The sequence below is a fragment of the Limulus polyphemus genome, unplaced genomic scaffold (genome assembly GCF_000517525.1).
Source record: "Limulus polyphemus unplaced genomic scaffold, Limulus_polyphemus-2.1.2 Scaffold3, whole genome shotgun sequence".
Lineage (NCBI taxonomy): Eukaryota > Metazoa > Arthropoda > Merostomata > Xiphosura > Limulidae > Limulus > Limulus polyphemus.
Genome location: NW_013665613.1, coordinates 1,194,597 through 1,217,894, shown reverse-complemented (window position 1 = coordinate 1,217,894; position 23,298 = coordinate 1,194,597). Strand labels below are relative to the sequence as shown.

Genomic DNA, 23,298 nt, shown 5'->3' with positions numbered 1-23,298 from the left:
TAAGATATATATATATATATATATATATATATATAAATACAGATGGATTAACTTAAACCAATTAACTCACAACCTTTATTGTTAAGTTAATGAGATCAAGTCAATTAACTCAGAAAAACATTGACTGGTTTTCAACTAAATTGTAAGAATATATATATATATATATCCAAAACAATTATATTCCTTTAACTAGATTTTACTAGAAATGTAACGACAATATATGTTAATCCAGCTTTCTATCATAAAGTAACAGAGTTTGATGGTTGATTCAACATATTGACAATTAAGTTCGGTCAATTAAGTTTTTCATAAACATCTAACATAAACCGTAATCTAAGCAATTTCTTGAATCAGTATATGATCTTTGAAATATTTTGTTAAGTTCATGTGGCCATAGTAATACATGTTATTGAAATATTAATGCCTAATAAAATTATTCAATTGAGAGAAACAACATTCTATGCCCTATATTAGTCCTAAGACTTCAGATTGTATTAGACAGACATGCATACAATCAGGTCTTGACATCAGAATTACAACTAGTAGAAACCAGGCATAACTTTGAAACAATATGCTAGTAAGATCAGCTTTTAAACCCTAGAATATGCAATAAACTCGCAGACAAATGTTTATGTTTTAAGAGGACGCTCTAACCACAAGAATGTAGTATACAGTTTGACATGCGAACTTTAGGATTCTGCGTACGTCGGTGAAACAGACGGAACTATTAGGGATAGAATTAGCGAGCAACTTCGAGACGATGCATACATTAGACAGTACAGCCAGTGCTGTGGCTTAATGGCTTAACATTTTGTGACTGATATTGATTGTCTCATAACAGCAAACATTCTTACCCATTGCCACAGAGTTTTAAATAGGAAATGTAAAGAAGTCATAATAATTTCAAAAATAAGCAACAGTTAAAAAAATTCACCCTGGAATTGTTAATTTTTGATGTTTCACTGTTTGTATTTAATTAGTGTAATTACATATTTTATGTGTGATTTAATAAGTATAATTTTATCCGTTTGAATGCGCTTTCAAGCTGTTTATATATTCTCGGGCAAAGTCCACATTACTGAATAGATTCGAATTATTTTAAAATAGTTTGTATAAACCTAAATCAGTTAGCAAATGTCTTGTTGTTCCGATGAAGCCGTAATGACGAAAAGTTCGCTTAACTAAAACCAGTTTTGTTTTCTGGAGTAATAGGTCGTGTTTATTTTTCTTTTCACCAATGAATAGAACTTTCCAGTTTGCACTACAAACTTTAAACTCGCATAATTTTAGCTTTCTATTGACAAAACGAATGGTAATTTAAGTCTAACGAAAACAGGAGAGACAAAGCAATGTATATGATTCCCTTGGAAACTACTGATAATTCACTATAACATCTCATCAATTAAAGTCTCCCTGTTCAATTACTGTCATTGTTGCTTTCCTGAAAGCAATAACTCTGTCGTCTGACCAGTTAAACATGGAATGCATCTAGTAATGTATTTAACAAACATATTAGCAGAAGCTTGTAGATATAGTTTTAAGGTGATGACTACATTTACAAAGTTAACTTACTTACACACTGGCTTTGCAGCATAAGTTTGATGAAATGGCCAGTAAAATATTTTACATGGTTTGAACCCAATAATTGAGAAAATCTGCAAGCTGCTTGGGTGAAGTGTGCACTCACCTTGTTGTTCTAGATTGGTTTACTGTAGCTACCAAATGTTTGTGGTAACGAATAACTTCTAGAACTAGTACGATACAGAAAAAAATGCAATACATTATTTTATACAATAAATGAAAATTACTCATCAAAATTGACGTCAGCTTATGACGAATTAGAAACTTTGTAAAGTAAGCCAAATTAGATGGAATACAAAGTGAATAGGAGAAAACATAAACTTGCGATCTTTTAGTTATATATCGCTTGAAAGTACTTTGATATTGTGTGCAAAACAAAATTTGCTCTTTAGCAATTCAGCACATAGACTCGAATATCTTGATATTCATTGGTACTAAATATTGCCAAGTGAGCTTCGTTAATTATTTTTTGGCTGGTTAACGAAGTATGAAATGAGTATCTGAAGAGTTCGACAGTACGCAGCGTTTAGACACTAGCATCTCTTCACGATCTACAATTATTGCTTTTTTTTTACCCTAAGGCAGTCGACCTTTTGCAGATTGTCCTTCTTGTTGCATCAGTCGAATATTTAAATCTCAACAAAGCTTGTAATAATTCTTAACCGTGACATTTTAAAGAAAACTAAGTGCTATCAACTTGGATTAATTATTCTACATGAAGTTCGCTTCTGCTTGTCGAATAACCTAGCCATCCAATACGACTACTCCCATGTACTTTCCAAGCTCAGCCTCAATGTTCTTAAGAAGATATAGCATAAACATATTTCTTAATAAAAATCTAACGATCCAAGTTTGTTTGCTGTTGAGCACAAAGCTGCTCTGGGCAGTATGCGTTCTCCTTACTGCAGAATCGACAGTAAGATTTCTAGCATTATAAGCATTCAAGATCACCACAGCAACCAAACTGTGAACGATTTAAGAAAAGCATTTTCTTCTCAACGATAATGCATGTACAGTGCCTTGTAAAATTATTACTTCCCTGCAAAGTTCCATATTTTGTTGCCATCTCAGCTTGCAATCATGAAACTTTCAAATTGGACTTTATATTTAGAATCTACACAACGTACTATAAATTAAGGAATCTAAAAAAAACAAACAAAAAATAAACGCTGATATTATGTAAGTAAGATAGATTTCCAAAGAAAATTAGAATATTCTCAATTGCATAAGTATTCAATCCCTTTGCTACGGCAACCTTAAATTAGTTCAGGTGCAAAAGTTACAAAATTAGTGTAATGGTCTCTGTTTGTGTGTAATCAAAGCGGTTTAACTTGACTTCAGAGTCGCTGATTATTTTTGAGTACGGTGAAGTGCACCATTAAGAAGGGGAATGTACTTCATACCGCTCAGTCGCTACCCAGATCAGGCAGCCCTTACTAAGCAGTCGGGAAAGCAGGAAACTCGTTAAGGATTCCACTGTGAAGCCAACAGTAACTTTGAAAGATTTGCAAAGTTCCATGTCTGAAATAAGAGTTAGTGTTCATACATCGACAATATCCCGATCGCTACACAAAGCTGGTCTGTATGGGTGAGTGGCAAGAAAAAAGCCGTTACTGAAAAGAGAATAATCTTAAATCTCGTATGAAGTTTGCGACAAAGCATGTAAATTATACTGCAGACATATGGCAGAAGGTTGTGTAATCAGACGAGACAAAAATTGAGCTTTTTGGCCTAATTTAAACGATTATGTCTGGCGCAAGCTCAACACAGCACATCATCTAGTCAACACCATATCAACTGTGAAGCATGATAATGGCAGCATCATGTTATGAGGATACTTCTCATCAGAAGGGACTGGGAAGCTTGTCAGAATTGAGGGGAGGGTGGATGGTGAATCCTGGAGGAAAAACTGCTCGAGTCAGCCAAGAATCTAAATCTGTGTCGAAAATTCATATTTCAGCAGGACAATGACCCGAAGAACAAGACCAAAGCCACACTGGATTGGTTTCAAAAGAAGAAAGTGAATGTTCCGGAGTGACCCAGATAAATTCCTGACTTGAATCCAACAGAAAATTTATGGCGAGACTTTAAGATTGCAGTCCATCAACGAACCCCAACGAACTTGTCAGAATGGGAGTAATTTTGGCAGAACGAATGGGCAAAAATTACACCATCCCATTGTGCAAAGCTGGTAGAGACATATTCAGAAAGACTCACAGCAATAATTGCTGCCAAAGCTGCTTCCACCAAGTACTGAGTTGAGGAGCTGAATACTTAAGTAATCAGCAACTTTCAATTTATATATTTTCTTTGCATTCAATCTCCTTTACACTTTACTTAACAGTGTTAAGTTTGCTCATTAGAGTTTTGAATTTGTATTTCATCAAAATGTGACATTATTGAAAGGGGTGAATAATTTTGCAAAGCACTATAGTTTTATTTTAGAGTTTTACTTCTCACTAAAAAGTAGACACTATATCGAGCGAGACTAGATGCGAACAGAAAAAGTGATCCAAATCATTTGATCCTTTTATTAACTACGACATCTGGGAATATTCATCCCGACAGACACGTAAAATACAAAAACATCTTATAAAGACGAATTTTATTTAACATTGATAATCTTATTTTGAAAAAAGTCCATTGTAACAATAAGAACATTTGGTTTGAGTAATATAAAATGCTTCATTATATAACTTTGCTAAAATTTATATCAGATGGGTGTTTCATGCTATGTTTTATTTATTGTGTGCAAATATAATAACTGTCTGAAATAACATTATTTTGAATCTTTTTCCCACTGAAATATTCCTAAAATTTATATCAGATTGATGTTTCATGCTATGTTTTATTTTATTGTGTGCAAATAAAATAATTGTCTGAAATAAATTATTTTGAATCTTTTTCCCGCTGATATATTCCTAAAATTTATATCAGATGGGTGTTTCATGCTATGTTTTATTTTATTGTGTATTGTAGAAATTCAGATGATAAAGATAAAAATGTTTCGATAAAAATTAAATTGAAAATCATTAAGAGCTGAAGAAGAGAAGATTCTTTAAAACACTGTTAAGAAATAAAAAAAATACTATAAATATTTTTTGCTTATACTCAACTAATATTGAATAGTATCTTGTTTTATACTGAAGATTATATTATTTTTTTAAATAATATATCATATCAATTAATTATATGTAAGTGTAAAAACAGGATATTGAGGAAAAATCTATAAATAAACCGTTTTTACTTTCGTATCATTTCAACTCACTTTGTTTTATTAACAGTCTAACAATGTATCAGTAAAACCGTTTTGTCGCGTTTTCTTATTAATATTCCATAGTAAGAAAAATTTAAACTATTTTAGTGACTTTATGTAAAGACCCTTTATTTCTTAATAACCTACTATATTTCAGCTGAAGCGATTTAACCATTATACTCCTTAAAAAACATTACACGTATGTAGCAATGAGAACACCAGAAGGAACAACATACGCAATGGCCTCGATCATATCTAATCCCATTTCCACACAACACTGAGCATGGTCTGATCGTGGTTCGGGGAGTCCACTAACACAGTAGTAACAATCTCCAAGAAGTTTGATCCTTAGGCAGTGATTGTCCTGTAAACAAAAGAAAAAAAGGTGAGTTTTTCTATTGTATACCTGATAATTTTTAGGCATCGTTTATTGTTACAAAACTGTTTGGTGCCGTCTCCATATCGGTTATTGTTACAAAACTGTTTGGTGCCGTCTCCATATCGGTTATTGTTACAAATCTGTTTGGTGCCATCTCCATATCGGTTATTGTTACAAAACTGTTTGGTGCCGTCTCCATATCGTTTATTGTTACAAAACTGTTTGGTGCCATCTCCATATCGGTTATTGTTACAAAACTGTTTGGTGCCATCTCCTAATCGTTTATTGTTACAAAACTGTTTGGTGCCGTCTCCGTATCAGTTATTGTTACAAAACTGTTTGTAACAGTTTATTCCTTCCAAGCAATTAATTTTTGAAAGGAGTAAAATAATGAAAACATATTGGTTTTTAATATATAATATATACTTTATAATGTTGTACATTGCTGTAGTGGAAGAAAATGCATTAGAGAATTCGAAAGATGGGCGAAATAAAAATCAAACTTAAGGAAAATTGACGACTTTTTAAGCATATTGTAACTCTACATTAATTTTTAACGTAACTAAAGTGTGAGAAAAAAATAATAAAAATCCACTAAAGATAGGGTTTCGATACTCAGTGGGCACAGCACAGATAGCCCATTATGACTTTGTGCTTTTCAAAAACAACAACAAAAACAATAAAGAACTAACAGAATGACATCATTGTACCTAACTTTTTCATTGTAGGTTTTTAATAATTATATTAAGACGCTTTGTTTAAATCTCTTACATTAGTCTAAGTCTTCAGAATGGATAATGATTGTTCATTGTTAGGAGAATATAGCTAAACTATCATAACCCGATTCATTTTATTTATTTATTTTTCCTGTTGCTTCGACTTACGTTTTCTTTAAGAGTTTTTGCTAGGGAGCTCGTCTCGTAATCTGAGGGTCGCGGGTTCGAATCTTTGTCCCACTAAATATCCTCGCCCTTTCAGCCGTGGGGGCGTTATGACGTGACGGTCATTTCCACTATTCGTTGGTAAAAGACTATCCCAAGAGTTGACAGTGGGTGGTGATGACTAGCTGCCTTTCTTCTAGTCTTTCACTGTTAAATTAGGGACGGCCAGCGCGGATAGCCCTCTGTAGCTTTGCGCGAAATTACAAACAAACAATCTATGTTTTCTTTTATTAGTTATTAATCCACCCCCTCTCAAAATACTTTTCCTGAGATGCACGAGACTTTTATAAAATCACACATGAGTATATATTTGAACGCAATCATTAAAATGTAGTTTTATACCAGTTTTACATGTCCAAATATTATCTTGACCGTCAACTCCCCCCCCCCCCCCCAATATCGTTCGAATTCAAGTAGTTTTCATAGTCATTGAAAATGTATAATAATAAATCATTAAAACGAGATACTATAGAATTATGGAATTTTGTTAATTATTTTTTACGCCACCAAATACTTCAAAAGGCCAAAATTATTTAGTGGGATTTCAAAAGAGGTGTGACAAACCAATCTTGATTCACAACGGAATAAGAAAATCTAAAATATTCAAGTATTTCTTGGTTTATTTTCTAGAAAAATAATATAGAGTGTATTGTTCTATTAGCACAGTTTCGTGAGATCCGTGGTTTTTAATTTGCTCACTAATTCGTTATTAAAGTGATCAAACTGGGTGGAATGAAATAAAGCTGTAAAAACGTTAAAGACGACTAGTTTTACTAGGAGTTTAGTGTAGTAAACTGTTTTCAGAAGAAAAAGCAACCACTTGTTTTCTTTTTTCATCGATTGAAAGGCTTTCGAGTGTTTGCATCAGGTTAGCATGAACGTTTTTTGGAGGCGTTTCAGAAATATTCTTCGTGACAAATTACGTGTAGAGCACTAATACATTCTGCATATGAAATACAATGTCGGCAAACTAGAAAAAGCAATAAAACTGTAGTAACAAATGCAAAATGGTTCAATATTCTTGTTGAACCTGAAAATTTCTAAAAGAAAAAAATATGTTTTGAAACTTGGAATAAAGCACCTTTTTACTATAAAGACACAAAAAAGATAAAATACTACTTTGTCATGATACAAAAGACTGTTCAGTGTAGATATTGTTAATTTATTTATTTTGTGAGTGAATATTTTATGGTTGTTAACTTGTTCATAACAAGAGAGTTAGAAGCAATTATTTTAAAGTAAATGTTATGACAGGTTTAGTCATGTAATTCGGTAAGAGTCGTACCTTGTGTTTATAACTTATTGATGTCGAGATTATAAAACGTCACGTGAAATTTATTGATGTCGAGGATATAGTGAGGAGACGATTAAGTAATAAACATATAAATAGTGTGAGATGAGCCAACAGACAAAGACAGAGCAGACGAGAAACAAAGTAAAGTTACGAGAAGGAGTTCGGCCAAAGAAAAGTTAAACGCAAAGTTAATCGTCGTAGGAGTGAAAGGCCTAACGATTAATATAGGCCTAATGGTTGATATATATTAGAGTGAGACTAACGGTGTTGAAGAAGATAAGAAGAGTAGTTTATTTCGTCAAAGAGAGTTGTAAAGTAATTGAACTAGCCTCAGTGGACTTTTATAAATAGGCAGACAATTCTCGGAAATACACAGAGAGAAAAAGGAGCAGACAATTTTAGAAGTATAAGATACAACCATAGTAACTCGACGAAACGTAAGTGAACTACGCTCGGATAGTTTGGTGTGAAAAATTGTTCGGCTTGAAAAGGCTTAAGTGGACTTTGGACAAGAAGAAGAGAACTATATAGTGTTTATGATATCCCTATGATCATCTACAGTGTAAAGAATTTCTTGTACATACGATGAACTAGTTTCGAATATATATATAATTTTGAAAACAAGTGAAGTGATTGCTGTTCGTTTATTTTTTTTAATTTACCGCCAACAAGTCACACACACCTACTGTAGAAGAATGTTAAGCCCAATTGACAATTGGCGAAAATTATTTCCTAACATACATTTATATTATATCTTAAATTAGAAAAGGTACCCAGCAATGCCGGGCTTAAAACGAAACGCAATAATTCGGGGAGTGAGCCATTCTCTTCCACTATTTTAAGTCGGACCACACGAACTGTTGGCATGGTACGAAGGTATCTGTGATATGTGAGGCCTTTCATTCGCCGTCCATGTCACGTGTTTTATACCGATTTCAATGGTTAACTGAACTGTCATTCACAGCATTAAGGCGGTTAAAAACTGGCTGCCAAACTTGAAACATTCGTCCGACTGCTTATCGATTCAAAGTAAATCTTTAAGGGATCCACTTGAGTTTCTCTACCAAGCCCCCCTCCCTAGTGGCACAGTGGTATGTCTGTGGACTTACAACGCTAGAATCTGGGTTTCGATACCCGTGGTGAGCAGACCACAGATAGCCCATTGTACAATTTTGTGTTTAATTACAAACAAGCAAACAATCCTCTACCAAATATCATCGAAATTGATGTAGCTATTCGAAACAACAACTTGCGACACTAGGGACAAACGAACAACACTACTTTACATGTATAGAATAAGAACATTTTCATGCAAATTTATCGAGTATCTCATTTTGTTGTACTGCTTCAAGTTACTGTGAATTTTGTCATTAACTTTTAACTTTATTTCTAAACTTATTTGACATACTGATTTTAACTCGTCACTATACTTCATATTAAAGTAAAACAATGATGTTTTCTATGTTGTATGCTACTACATTTGCCATGCTATCTCTTATTTTCTGAAAATGATGTAACTATCGATATAAGATTTTGATCTGTAACTCCTAACTTGTCCTTATATAACTTGTTCCTACTATTTGGTTATACTTTTCTATACGTTAAGATTGCTCTTTATGCATGCTTATACCTTTGTATATACGGATATTATATTTATGATTCAATAACTAGATTTCTGCCATATCTGTCACAAACTAAAAACTCTGTGTACTGCCATTATAGTTTTCGTTCAGTGCCCAGTGTTCTATCACAACCGATGCTCCTTTTTTAAATAGGTATTTTGCATATTATCATTATGTTCATGGTTCAGTTTTCTGAGTGTAGTTCGAATTTAGTTTTCACCATATTCGTCTATGTTTAATTTGAAGTGGAAACGATATATCTATACAAGATTAGTAAAAATTGATAGTTTAAAAAAGGGGGAAATGGAATTATCAAAAAAAGTATAGAAGCAAGTTGAATCAAACTCCAAGTATTGTATTTTCAAGCCTACAACTAGGTAATCTAAAAAAATAAACAAACAAGGCTGGGAATAGCGTCTACATCATTTTCACGAGCTACAAATCCCTATTTTGACTCCATGTCTAAAGTAGAGTCAAAATCGAGACTTGTAGCTTAAAGAAATAATGTAGACATTATTTCCAGACTTGTTTGTTTACTTTTTTTAAGAGTCCATAGTTGTAGGCTTGAAAATATAATCATTGCATTTTGATTCAACTTGTTTCTAGATTATTTTGACGATTCCTATTCCTTCATTTTAAATTATCAATTTATGCTAATCTTATTTTTTAAGTTTTATGTCCATATGCATTCAGTTGAATGTTGCATATTTTTCAACAGTTTACTGCTGCATTGGCTTCTTTCTATCCAACCACCACACTAAAGTTATTCAAAATAAATAAAAAATGTACAACAAAGAATAAACACATGTACTGGTATGCAACTACAGCAAACAAAGTGTAAAATTATTCTCAAACAACTATCTTGAAGACAAAGACTGTATCATCACAGATTTAATGACCGGCTTTCATCAATGTCACAGTGTAATGTAACAAACGACGAGCAGCAACATAGCAATCTCATCAGAATGGAATAATATTTTCTATAAGATAATACAACACCTATTAATGCATTATAAACAGACGTAAGTAACATGCTTACCTTGCCTGTTGTACAAAGTGTTTGCAATAATTAGGCGACACAAATAATTTATGCAAAATAGATAACAGCGAAACAGCATAAGTCACCAAATATTGACAACATTTACAACCGCTACCTTAACACCAACTATTTCAAAATAACAATAGCTATATAAAATAGTGATATATGCAGTGGTAATAAATACTGAATACGCACTCACGATTTCAGCTAAGTATAAGAAACAGTAAAAAGGATCACCACGGCGTGAGGGTTGGAAAACCCACTATGGTAATCTTCCATTGTTAAATATTTGCTGAAATCTAGTCGCGGAAATCCACGTAGAGACAGCAAACTCGAGTAACGATACGCAACAGTAAAATCCAGAACCTTTCATGTGGCAGTTTCCAATTAACGTGCGAGAAAATGCACGAGTTGTAGTTTCCAACTAATGTGCACGCTAGGAAATTTTATGATGGCAGAAAATGAAGGACTTAGAAAATTTTGCAAAATTGAGGAGGTCGAATTAAGTTTAAAACTCTCAATTTTTATAAAATTCTTTTGTGATTCCACACTACAGTAGATATCACTTGCAATAAGTTTATAGTGGAGTCATAATAGGGATCTGTAGCTTGAGCAAACTGTCAGCAGCAGATCTCCAGCCTTGTTTGCTTATTTTTTTTGCGCTCCCTATTTGTAGATTTTATATTCCCAGATTTTAATTATCTTGTATTTTGGTTTTAAGTGCACAGCAATAGGCAAATATATGCCTAGAGTAAGACACAATCCCCAATAAGCGCATATAATAGTTAACCAGTAAAAAAGCAGCCTTTTAAAATATAACAAATACGTCTAAAGCATCGCTTTAAATAAAGTTTCGTGTCTTTTAAAGTAATTATTTATTGAGACAGGTGGCTTTGTGCCTGAGGTTTCGTGTAAAAACGCGTTTAACACGTGACGAGTACAAAAGTACTCAGAACAACATCGCATCTATTATGTATTTAGAACCACGTGAATCAACTTTTAAGTACGTCATGTATACTTGCAGCGCTTCATATAGTATATCTGTTTAAGTTTTGGTGCAAAATACTTGTGAAACAATAATAATATGAACAATTGGGCAAATTTATCAATAATGGTGGTCTTAACTATTGAAAAGAAAGGTTTTGAGTATTTTCTGAAGAATAAGCCTGCTTTTTAAGGTGATTTTTGCCCGAATGTTCTATTAGAGTTTTGAGCAAATTCCTGTGCTATCCCTATTATGAACCACTATCATGGTATTTGATATATATAACCAGATATATTTTATTTTGCATGTCTTTACACGAGTGTATGTATTGTTTCCTGGCACTATGGACTTTTGTGTGTAAACTTCAAAGAATCTGTTTTTCTTGGATCAATATCAGATAATTATGATAATGACTACGATCGCACTGCGAATTAAATGGCCCATTTTATGAGTTTACTTCAACCTTTACTGTCACTGGCTAGTGGAGACGAATAGTTGATGGTTAGTATTACCTTCTTTAATATAATTTGGATTCTTCTCAGACAGGGACTTATTTATTTCAGCCAGTTACTATAATAGTGTAGTCTTTATAAAGTTGTCTTGGTGACATACGTAGATGTTTAAATTTTAAAAAAATGCCAAACCTTAACTATAATATCAACATAATTTATATTTAATATTCAACTTCTTTAATTCGCGAGTTTTATTGAGTACTGCATTCGTATACCATTGATACTTCAGCAAGTAAATCTCATCCTTTACAGATTATCATTAAGATACAACCATGAAAATGGGAGAATAAACTCAAAATTACTATTTAAAGGGAAATTGCATCTTTGATATATATCTGCGATATCTGCGCTAGCTGTCCCTAATTTAGCAGTGTAAGACTAGAGAAAAGGCAGCTAGTCATCACCACCAACCGCCAACTCTTGGGCTACTCTTTTATCAACGAATAGTGGGATTGACCGTAACATTATAACGCCCCCATGTCTGAAAGGGCGAGCATGTTTGGTGTGACGGGGATTCGAACCCACGATCCACAGATTGCGAGTCGAGTGCCCTAACCATCTGGCCATGCCGGGCCCTTTCGTGTACGAATATAGAAGTAAGGAGAAGCGATGTTGCATATAAAATATATAGAAAGCAAAATTATCACGAAGAAAGATGATAGTCTTTTCAATAATCTTTTCTGAAATGCAAAAATTAAAATGCACATTGTATATTTATATTTTCAGCATTGATACTGAAATAAAATGAAGCTATGTTCATTTGTAGAACTATAGAGTAGAGCAGTTGTGTACATGTATTTCAAACGATTCTATATTACTTAAAACAACCTTTTATTTTCTCTAGTCTCCAGTGGTTTTCTTCTCTTTCTCTTGGTTTGGTGGAGGAAGAGACAGTTGAAAAGAATATGTATTGTACTTTTTTACAAGGTATTAAAACGAAATAACTTCACGGTGTGTCCTGCTGTTATATTATGTAGCAATATTCGGCGGTTCTTTGTTTTAAGTATACTTGCCTTTTAACCCCTCCTCCCTAGTGGTACAGCGGTATGTCTGCTGACGTACAACGCTAGAATTCGGCTTTTGATACATGTGTCGGGCAGAGCACAGATAGCCCACTGTGTTGTTTTGTGCTTAACTTCAAACAAACAAACAAATACTTGCCTATAAAGCTGTATTGAACAGTAATTAAGCCATTTATTTTTCTAATCTAACGCAGTGATATCTATTAATAGCAAAATGACTTGAGAAGCTTATTCTACATAGCTTAAACAAAATTTGTTCTTCTGTTTGAATAGCCCTATTTGATAGAACGCAGAAATTCTATGTTGCGATTCCAATATGTTAAACTGATAAAATATATGAATAAAGCAAATGAGAAAAAAAGGAGAGAAAGGAGGCTTTGTTTAAAACAGGAAAAATTACCTTGTTAACACAGCAATACTGTTACGTATTACAATTTCGAATGGTCTTAAAACGAGCTAAATTATAATTTATATACAGTAGTTAAATAAATGCCGATATATCTCCAATTTATGATATTTACCAATAAGATTGATACACACAGTTTTCTTTTTTCAATACAAACATATTTTAATACACAAACAATAATACAATTTATAATAACAGTTATTACAAATAGTTCTTACAAATAATGATTTATATACAAAGGTTTTACAAATTACAAGGGAAAACTTCTCATATTTGACCAAGAATATTTATAAATTTCGAACATTATAAACCATTTAACTTCAGTGGATTCACATCGGACATTATTACTTTCACGAAAACATTACCTAACGTCATTGGTGGAAATTCGACCTGTAATTGGCGTGTGATCAGCGACAACTACAGGGATAGCTCCCTGTTAAGTGAATTATACCTACGTCAGCTCGAAATTAAATCGTTCATCGTGAACCCTCGATAAGATATAAAGGAAGTTCCAGACTAGAAAGAAGACTTTATATTGCGAGTGTAAGAATCAACAATATATGTGTGTGCGTAAACGCTAGTGTTAGCGTCAGTATTGTTACGTAAAACTGAAATTTCGAGAAACTCTCCACACACCTATAAATGTAACCAATGCAACGCGCCAAAAACAGTATCTGTTATTGGTTTGCTATAGTTGGTATACTATAAACCTCGGAAGCTATAATTTTATTAATCGATTTCAGAATTTTAGTGGATTTTGTGTTGTGTTTAGTGTATTGCAATTAGGGTCCCAGTTTTCTTGTTTTACTAGTTTAACTTCATTTCTGATTTTATTACGAAGACCATTTATTTGTGGTTTCAGTGTTATATCTCTCGTGTTGATATGTATTTTGCGTAATCTGCGTCTTTCTTTAATCATGTCTATTATGTTCTTATGCGGTTTCCATGTGTGTATTTGTGACGGATTTATTATCATATATTTATTTGAATATCGATGTTTGTTTAAATTAATTCATATTTAGCAATGTACAAACTTATACTTTTAAATATGTATTGCGAAACTCCCACCTATTCTCTAAAGTTGTAGAAGATTTTGCTTCTTTGGTTGTTTGTGTTGGGAATGAAGCCGGAAAGATTGGTATAAAAATATCTTGATTTTGTTATCTACTTGATTACGATAGTGATCATTCATGTCTGAGTCATTTTGTGTTTTAAAAATCTTTTGTAGGTGTTCTTTAAATAATTCGTTTTTTTTGCGTGTTAGTATATGCTGTTTTGTTACCTTGAACTAGTGTTGGGTAGGACTTGGATGGTTTCCTGTTTTGTGTGTATCTCTTTAGGTAGCCAGTGAATAACTCCTCGCGGTAGTTCCATCTCTAACATCCGGAACCTTAGACCTGAGTGCCAGATTGTATCAAAGGCCTTTTCTAAGTCGAGAAGGCAAACAAACGTGATTTTTTTTAAAACTACCTATAACGGTTTCAGTTGACCTAACTAGATGATCAGTAGTTCCTGAAGCCGTTTTGTACTTCCAGTAATTTTGAATTGTGTTCTAGATAATTATTTAGTCTTTCACTAATTATTCTTTCTAAAATATTTTCTACACAGCTGGTCAGGCTGATTGGTCTGTAGCTGTGTGGCTTATATGCTGGTTTCCCTTCCTTTAAAAACATGATAATATTCGCTTGCTTCCGAGAGATGGGGATGTACCCTGATGTCAGGGAGAGGTTGAAAAGTGCCTTGAGGTGTTCTAGTAATAACTGAGTTCCATTTTTGAGTAGTATCGCTTGTATGTTGTCTGCTCTTGGATCCTTGTTTTTAGTGTGTTTTATAGCTATAGAGATTTGTGTCGTTGTTATATCACTTGTCATGTATTCATCCAGAGTGTTAGTTGTTATAAAATAGAAAATGTCTGGTAAATGTCGAGGGCACCTACTCTGAGTACTTTACTCCAGAGGCTGGTGTACCTCAAGGAGGGGTATTTAGCCCTATATTCTTCATCATATATGTAAATGACATGCCTTTAGATGACCCAAATGTTTGCTTCATTTCACAATTTGCAGATGATGTAGCTATCTGGAAGAGTTCCATAACTCCATCTATAACTGCTACAAATCTACAACCTTCATTAATTGCCATCGCTGAATACTGTTCCAAGAAACGAATAAAATCAATATACCTAAAACATATGAATAAGTATGAATAAGTTTAGACTTTGTACTTATTTAATATAGGCCCGGCATGGCCAGGTGGTTAGGGCGCTCGCGTCGCGGGATCGAATCCCCGTCACACCAAACATGCTCGCCCTTTCAGCCGTGGTAAATTCGTTGGTAAAAGAGTAGCCCAACAGTTGGCGGTGGGTGGTCATGACTAGCTGCTTTCCCTCTAGTCTTACACTGCTCAAATTAGGGACGGCTAGAACAGATAGCCCCCGTGTAGCTTTGCGCGAAATTAAAAAAAAACAAAGGAAAACAAACAAAATAATATGTACAAGTCGTAAACAAAATATAAATTGTTGGTCGATTTTTGTACCTATCTTAACTTTTAATATTTGAGACAGAGCGTATGAATATTCTTATTGGTGGTGGATGCTATTTTGTGTGTGTAATCAAACCGGCTCATTGGTGAAACAAGTAACATGATTAAATAGTGTTTTTGAAATAAAACAATTCGCCACCTAATCACAATTTGCTAAAACTAAATATTATATTTATAGTAGTAAGTGTTGATGTGTTAATTCCACTTTAGTCATTGTCTTCATGGAAACAATGACGTCAACTTTCTGCTTTATCTTATATTTTGTTATATAAGCTAACATTAACTTTAAGCTCCCGATGTTACTTGTGTTTATTTTGTTATACATTCTAGCTTGTTTTTTATACTTGCTATTATGTCTCTGTATACCGCCATTGTATTCATCGTATTCATGATTTAATACCCCATCTTTCTGTAAGAGATGACGTCAATTCCTGGCTCTTTGTTTCAATGTGCTATTCAACCATGACGTTAACTTTTGTCTTGATATAACTAGCTACATATTTTGACGTCAGCTTTTAAATCGATGGCTTAAATCCAGTTATTAAATAATGTGCTGCAACTTTGTGCTTAACGTGCACTGGAATAGGTCTATGAAACTATCATACTGAGACAGATTTCTAGCCATCTAGCATTCGATAAAATATGGATTACACACTGATATGATCAAGCTTTGTTGAAGTAGTTTAATATATAAAGACTCCTTGATCGAAGTGTTTTCTCACTCGAACTACATTAAATTATCTTAAACAAACTTTTCACTTTGTCCTTAGCCCCCAGCTTCGACTGCTGAGTGGAAGTCTGAGGACTTATAACGCTAAAAAACGGGTTTTGATACCAGCGGTGGAAAGAGCACATATATGATATTGTAAAATTTGAGTTTAATAACAAACAAACAAACTTAGTCTGTATCTAATCCTTTTTTATTGTTTTATTTCGAAAATGAAAATTCTAAAGGAATAAACCTTAATAACAAGGTCAAGGAACAATAGACAATATTACTATTATGTTTTTACCTAAATTTCCAGCATTAGAATTTAATTACATATGTTAAAGTTTAAAGGAGTTTGTCTACTGCAAGCTGACCGATTCGTTAACATTGGATTTCCTATACGTACAGACATATGATATAAATTGTGTATCGAACTGCGCTCTTAAACAAGAGTTAATATGCTGAGTTAAACACTACGTATGGAACAGTTTAGATTTCGTACTCCCACTACAATATCTGATATTTATATATTGGTATGAATAAATGTTCATATTTTCTTTTTATTGCAAACAAAAGACAGACTAAATTGATGATATACTACAAAAGAGATGTAGCTGAAAATACAGTAAAATAAATTAAGGACTTTCTCGAAAACTGAATTGTACGTAGGATCGGAAGGCCTAAGTTACTGGATAACAACTGAACTGATGTATGCATTTGATGTATATTGTACATATTATATACGCATAATGTTTGTTTGTTTGTAATTAAGCACAAAGCTACACAGTGGGCTATCTGTGCTCTGCCTAACACGGGCATCGAAACCCGATTTCTAGTGTTGTAAGTCCGAAGACATACCGTTGTGCCACTGGAGGGCGACGGATAATGCTATGGTTTAGTTAAAGCTAAATAAATATATGTATAATTGATGACTTTAAAGCTGGTATGTGTGTGTGTGTGAATATGCTTCTGACTTCTATTTTTTGGTATAATTTTAATGAGGGTGATTGCGGGTAATTACTGAAGGAATGGATGTTGTAATTTAGTTTGTAGTTAAATGATTCCCATTTAATGTTTCTTATTATCAGTCGCATGACTACACGTTCTGATGACGATACACAATATCACATAATCTCCTAGAGATGATCAATTTAGGAATCACAGTTCTCTTATTAGCTACTTGTGTCGTAATTTTTTAAAGTTAATGAAAGGTTAAAGGTCCAAATAAAATACACATTTTTAGGAGGACACAATAGTTAGCAGAATCTAATTACATACATATATATTATGCAATTACAATACATGTGCTAATGTGTTCCATTATGTACACAGTAACACAACATGAGATTATTATGTTGGCTACAGGGCTCATTCAGTTTGATTTTTAAACATAACATAACAGCGATATACAATGTGTTCCATAAGATAACTGTTTTGTGGTTGTTTGTTTTTGAAAAACAAAGATATAAAATGGGCTATTTACGCCGCGCTCACCAAGGATAACAAACCCCGATTTTTAGCGTTATAAGCCTCCAAAGCTACCGCTGATAAATCGCGGAACAAAATAGCTGGTTGTTAAAACTTTTGCTAAAAACAAATTTAGAGGACAAATATCACGAAGATATAAATTAGCGTCTTTAAAAGACGCGAAAAAATTATTTAATTAGTTTGTGACTTAGGCGGATGAAAATCGTAATCTACACAGCTGCACAAGTTCTCCGTAAGTTATTACAACTAGCTCAGACACACGAGTTAAGAGAACTGAAACAAACAAATGAAAAAACACTGGCCACGTCCAGAAACATTGTTTTCTATCTCTTGTATTTTTATAGCTCAGTAAATCCATATCTTTCCAGCCTGAGCAGAGAACTTTCATCGCCTATCCCTGTAATAATCATATAACTATTAAAACATGTAGCATATAGCTAGGTCAAATAGTAAAAAAAAAGTAGTTCGTTGAATTAAGGATTTACGTAAGCGAATGTAATTTGTTACTTGATATAGTTTCAATATATATACCAAACTTTGTGTCGCAAATATTTCAGAAGCGTGGATTTTGTGTGTGAGTTTGAAAGAGAATCAAATTTGTATTTCATTGTAGTTTGAGTAAATGTTGACTGGTACAACTTTCAAGCAAAAAATAACGACTTAATCAGTTTTACTCCTCAAATCCTTGAGAGACCTAAGCTAGTGTACTTGCTCGACAAATTGCTTTTTGCCATCTTCATGTCTTTATCTTTACAAAGCTTTACTAAGAAAATTAATCATTATTTGCAGAAGAGTAACATGTACTATATGAAACGATCTATAGAGAATCACTTGCCTAATTAACTATTCATAGGTTTTAGTAACCAACTCATGCTAAGTATGACGAAAAAATTCGTAACTTAGAATAGTTATAATTAGAATTTACCTTGGATCAAATCTTTGGAGAAGATTTTGATGGATAAAAACCACGCCATTTAAACATCATTAAGTATTCTTCCCTTCAATATAAAATATTAAAGAGATAGAATTATAAATTTTACGCGACTGAAGAAGCAATTTGATTTTCAGAAATACAGCAAAATGATATTAAGGTCACACATCCCATAAAGTAAAAATATTAAAAAACAGCGAAGTTTTAGGTGAAAAAATAATTTAAAAAAATGCAATAATCGTGAAAGGTAAACTCTGTTTTTGAAAATGATTTTAAAGCAAATATGGTTTTCTGTATATCCTCTAGGGATGCTTTCGTTTAAATTTTCCTACATTTGTTTGTTTGAAGGAATCGAAACCCGGTTTCTAGCGTTGTACGTTCGCAGACGTACTGCTGTTCCACAGGGGGGGGGGGGGAGGCTCATTGATTATAAAGTTTAGAAGTGCAAACATATCTTATATTGGCTTAAGAAGCTAAATTATTCATCATTTTTGGCGTATTTCTTGTACGTTTATTAGCAAATATATCACTTATTATGTTATAATATCATTATACTAATAACTTGCTAATCGTGGTATTTGATCTTCTCTGTTATAACGTACCCACGGCCCAAAAGGTAGAGTATGATGTTTCTTTTTGCAGTGATGGATCGCGAACCAGGGAACCTTAGAACCACAGTGCTGCACGCTCATCACTTGGCCGCGCCGAAGACGTGCAAGACGCCACAACGTCCCGAATTATGCGAATTGAGTAAAGAAGAGATTATGGGTTGATGGAAAGTTGAAAAATGAATGCAATGATTGTAGTTTTTAATCGCGATCTACTGTGCATGTGACCATTAATTGGTAATGAAAACTTGGTACTACAACACGAAAACAAACAACTTTCAGACCAGCCATAAATTATTATCTCGTGTGAAATCGGGAAAGACAAAATTTTGTTTTTGAAAATTGCTATAGTGTGGGCTTAAACTGGACATGGGTCATACTGTAAACTGCAGGGAGAGCAGTATATATCTTATACCAAAAATATACCTCAGCCAGTCTAATAGTTATCTAATAAATGTATTCAGATTAAAAAGAATAATATACATAATATTATAGATAGAAACTATTGATTCTCTTCTTCAACTTTATTTATTATAATACTTCAATGAACATTTCTTAATAATTCTAAAAGTAGATTATACTTTTGAAAATTAACATAAACGTATTTTTTTCCTAGATAGTTATTTGCTAACTATTAAATCTAGAAATGTAAAAAAAAACACCTTTAAGAACATACTTATTTCATGCAAGTTGAGATGTAAAACACTTGCACTTAATTGAATTTTATGCCCAAGTCTTGGTTTTATTAAATACATCCCCTCATCCTTCAAAAGATTCAAAACTTTAATGATTTAAAGAAGTCTAATCGCGATACCAAATAGTCCAATTGTGTCATGTAAGTGCTCATATCATTCACGTTCAGATTAATGTTAAGGAATAAAACACACAGTTAACAAGTAAACCGTTTGTTGTTATGAAAATACATACTAAATAGTTGATTACACACCTTGCATCCAATCAAGGTCTGAGAGATTTGTAATTATCAGTCAACAGCAAAGTTTAATAATACAAGAGAACCCTCAGAAGGGAAAGGAATAAAATTAGTGGTATCATTAAAATTTTGAAACCTAATGGTTTCTTCTGAACTTTATCGCAACATTACGAGCCTACATTATTAATTATGACTTGAGAATACTAGGATAAATCAGATAAGGGTCTTTACTACAGGTGTTTGAAACTACAGAGGTACTAGAGTAAGCTGTATAAATATTTTTTTATATTATTTCTGCAACAACGCCATGTATATGAGCTAAATATCTCCAAGCTAGATATTGTTATTGATCTAAATAGAAACGTTTAAATCATCTATTGAAATCAAAATAGTTAAAACATGGATCTTAGAACGCAATACGTGAAATTTCAGATTCTATAAAGATACATTTCGTGTTTAGCCATGGATACAATAAAATAATACACTTTGGGTAATAATGCTTGTGCAACGTCTTTCAAATCCATAATGCTTATAGCTTGTAAATTCATACTCATAATGTCTATTGTTAGCTTAATATCGGTTTATATTACTCTTCAGTTGACAACAGTTTCTGTGACTGAAAAATGTATAATTTATTTTTCTTTTTACTAATAAATTTATAGTTGGCCGTTTTCTGATTGACATGTATAGATAAAATAACTACTCCGAATCCTATAAATACTAATAAATAGGAGCATATAATATAAAATAACTCGTACAGAAACTTGATCAAGAAACTTACACTAGCTAATTGGTCGAATCTTCCAAACAATTCATTCAGCAGACGAACCAATTCTTGGGCTGTACACTGAGAAGCTAGAACTGTGAATCCCACAATGTCTGCAAACAGGATACTATTAAGACGGAAGAAACAGAGGTGTTATTACAAAAATGAACGTGTATAAGAATAAAATATACGAAAGCATATATCAAGCCAAAATAAAAAATCTGAGATGCAAATGTAAAACATTGATAAAAAATATAATAAGAAGGCGAAGTTTTGTTTGTGCAGGCCCGGTATGGCCAGGAGGTTAGGCGGCTCGACTCGCAATCTGAGGGTCGCGGGTTCGAATCCCCGTCACACCAAACATGCTCGCCCTTTCAGCCGTGGGGGCGTTAAATGTCACGGTCAATCCCACTATTCGTTAGTAAGAGAGTTGCCCAAGAGTTGGTGGTGGGTGGTGATGACTAGCTGCCTTCCCTCTAGTCTTACACTACTAAATTAGAGATGGCTAGCGCAGATAGCCCTCGTGTAGCTTTGCGCGAAATTCAAAAGAAACAAACTTTTTGTTTGTTTATTTCAGAATTTTAGCGCAATACTATACAAAAAGTTATCTGCGGATAGTTTGTTAGTTATTAAGCACAAAGTTACACCGCGAGTGTAAAAAACTGATTTTTAATGTTATGAGCCCTCAGAATTACTGTTTGGCCAGAAGGATGCCTGCGTAAGGCCATTTCTAATTTTTGAACTGATAGATTAGAGGCAAGGCAGCTAGTCACCAGCAGTAATCCATACACTTAGGCTACACTTGTTTGAATGAATAGGATATTTAAGTCACTCTTATAGTAAACTCACGACCCCAAAGTGAGAAGCGTGTTTTTGCGGCAAGGGATGCGAATCATGAACCTTCAGATTCACGGTCGGAACTGACCATTAGGCCACGCTCGTCTTGCAAATCGAAGCACTAGAAATTGTATGAACAACTTTTAAACCTAGAAATTGCTCAAGAACGATTTATAATTTTAAAGGCAATGAGTAAATGAAGACTTTAAACTCATGGTAAACGTATGTTTAAATATAGACTTGCCAGTAAAATTTGGTGCACGATTTCTAAATTTTGGGAGATTAGTGTCAAAATATGTCTCAGGTGTCGCAAAAATGTCTTTGTTAAATATATACTCAAAGCTAGATAAATTATTTCGTTTGTCAAAGATCAATGTCAACAGATGTAACTAAGTTAACTGAGAAGTTATGGCTAGGCCGTGGGAGAATACGGAAGACGGATATGATATATGGTTTCGACCATGGCTGTCTACAAGACAGATTAATAATGTCAACAATCGAACCGATTGATCTCGCAGTTTTATAACTCTGACTAACCCTTAGTGTAATTAGAATAATCTGAGTCTCCATAGTACACCAGAGTGAATATTTAAAACTGACGTTTACGAATATGTTTCACCTACTTATTTATATCTACATTGTTATTGATTAGTGTACAGATGCCAGAGCAAATATATGTCAAACATATGTATTCTCTATAGACTTATAAAATTCATTGAGCATACATCACCCATACTTCATGTATACATTTGCATGTACATTTTATGTGTTAAATATTGCACTGCAGACAGAGAAGTTTCATACTTCGTACACTCTGCTTCTTTCTGCAAGTGGTGTATATGCTATTTTTCTTTAGAAGGTCAACATCAAGAAATAAAATCTCAAAGGCAGATACAACTTGAATAAAACATTTATATGATGACATTCGATATGATTTATGAAAATTTCTAAAGATGTTTGACAAGTATTTCTGATGAGAGTACGCACCACATTTGAGATCCTAACCAAAGAATTATGACTTGGAAGCCCATATATACCCTATAATATTTGAAGTATACTTTTTCTAAACGATTTATGCACCAAATTGTTTATAAGTCAATAATTGTGTTGGTCACAGGGCCCTTAATAAGATAATAATAAGATAAAAATGTAAATAAATATGTCATCAATAATGCAGTCAATCCCAGTAAATACTGTTGAGATTCTGTATGCATTTTACGTAGCAAATGAATGAATTCATTCAATTTTTGGTCAGATGTTCTTTACAATGACAGATATAACAGGCAAATACATAAACTTGTGGGATGGCTGTTACCCAGTAGTTAGTACACCGGACTGTGAATTCAAGAGTTTATGGTTCGTGTCCCGTTGCTACAAATCCGCGCTTCGATTCTAAAATATTACTATTATATGCGACATAAGTAACTCAAAAGTAGTTGACTAGTCTATCAGT

General features: G+C 33.3%; 1 protein-coding gene across 1 annotated transcript in view; it reads right to left on the bottom strand.

Moving 5' to 3' along the window:
- Nucleotides 1–23,298, bottom strand: part of LOC106469035 (adenylate cyclase type 1-like) — a 179,939-nt gene that overhangs the window by 55,793 nt on the left and 100,848 nt on the right. The window contains exons 4-5 of the mRNA XM_022398095.1: nt 21,024–21,135; nt 5,074–5,201 (exon numbers count right to left, since the gene is read on the bottom strand). Coding sequence (XP_022253803.1) covers nt 5,074–5,201; nt 21,024–21,135 — 240 coding nt within the window. The remainder of the gene's footprint in view (nt 1–5,073; nt 5,202–21,023; nt 21,136–23,298) is intronic.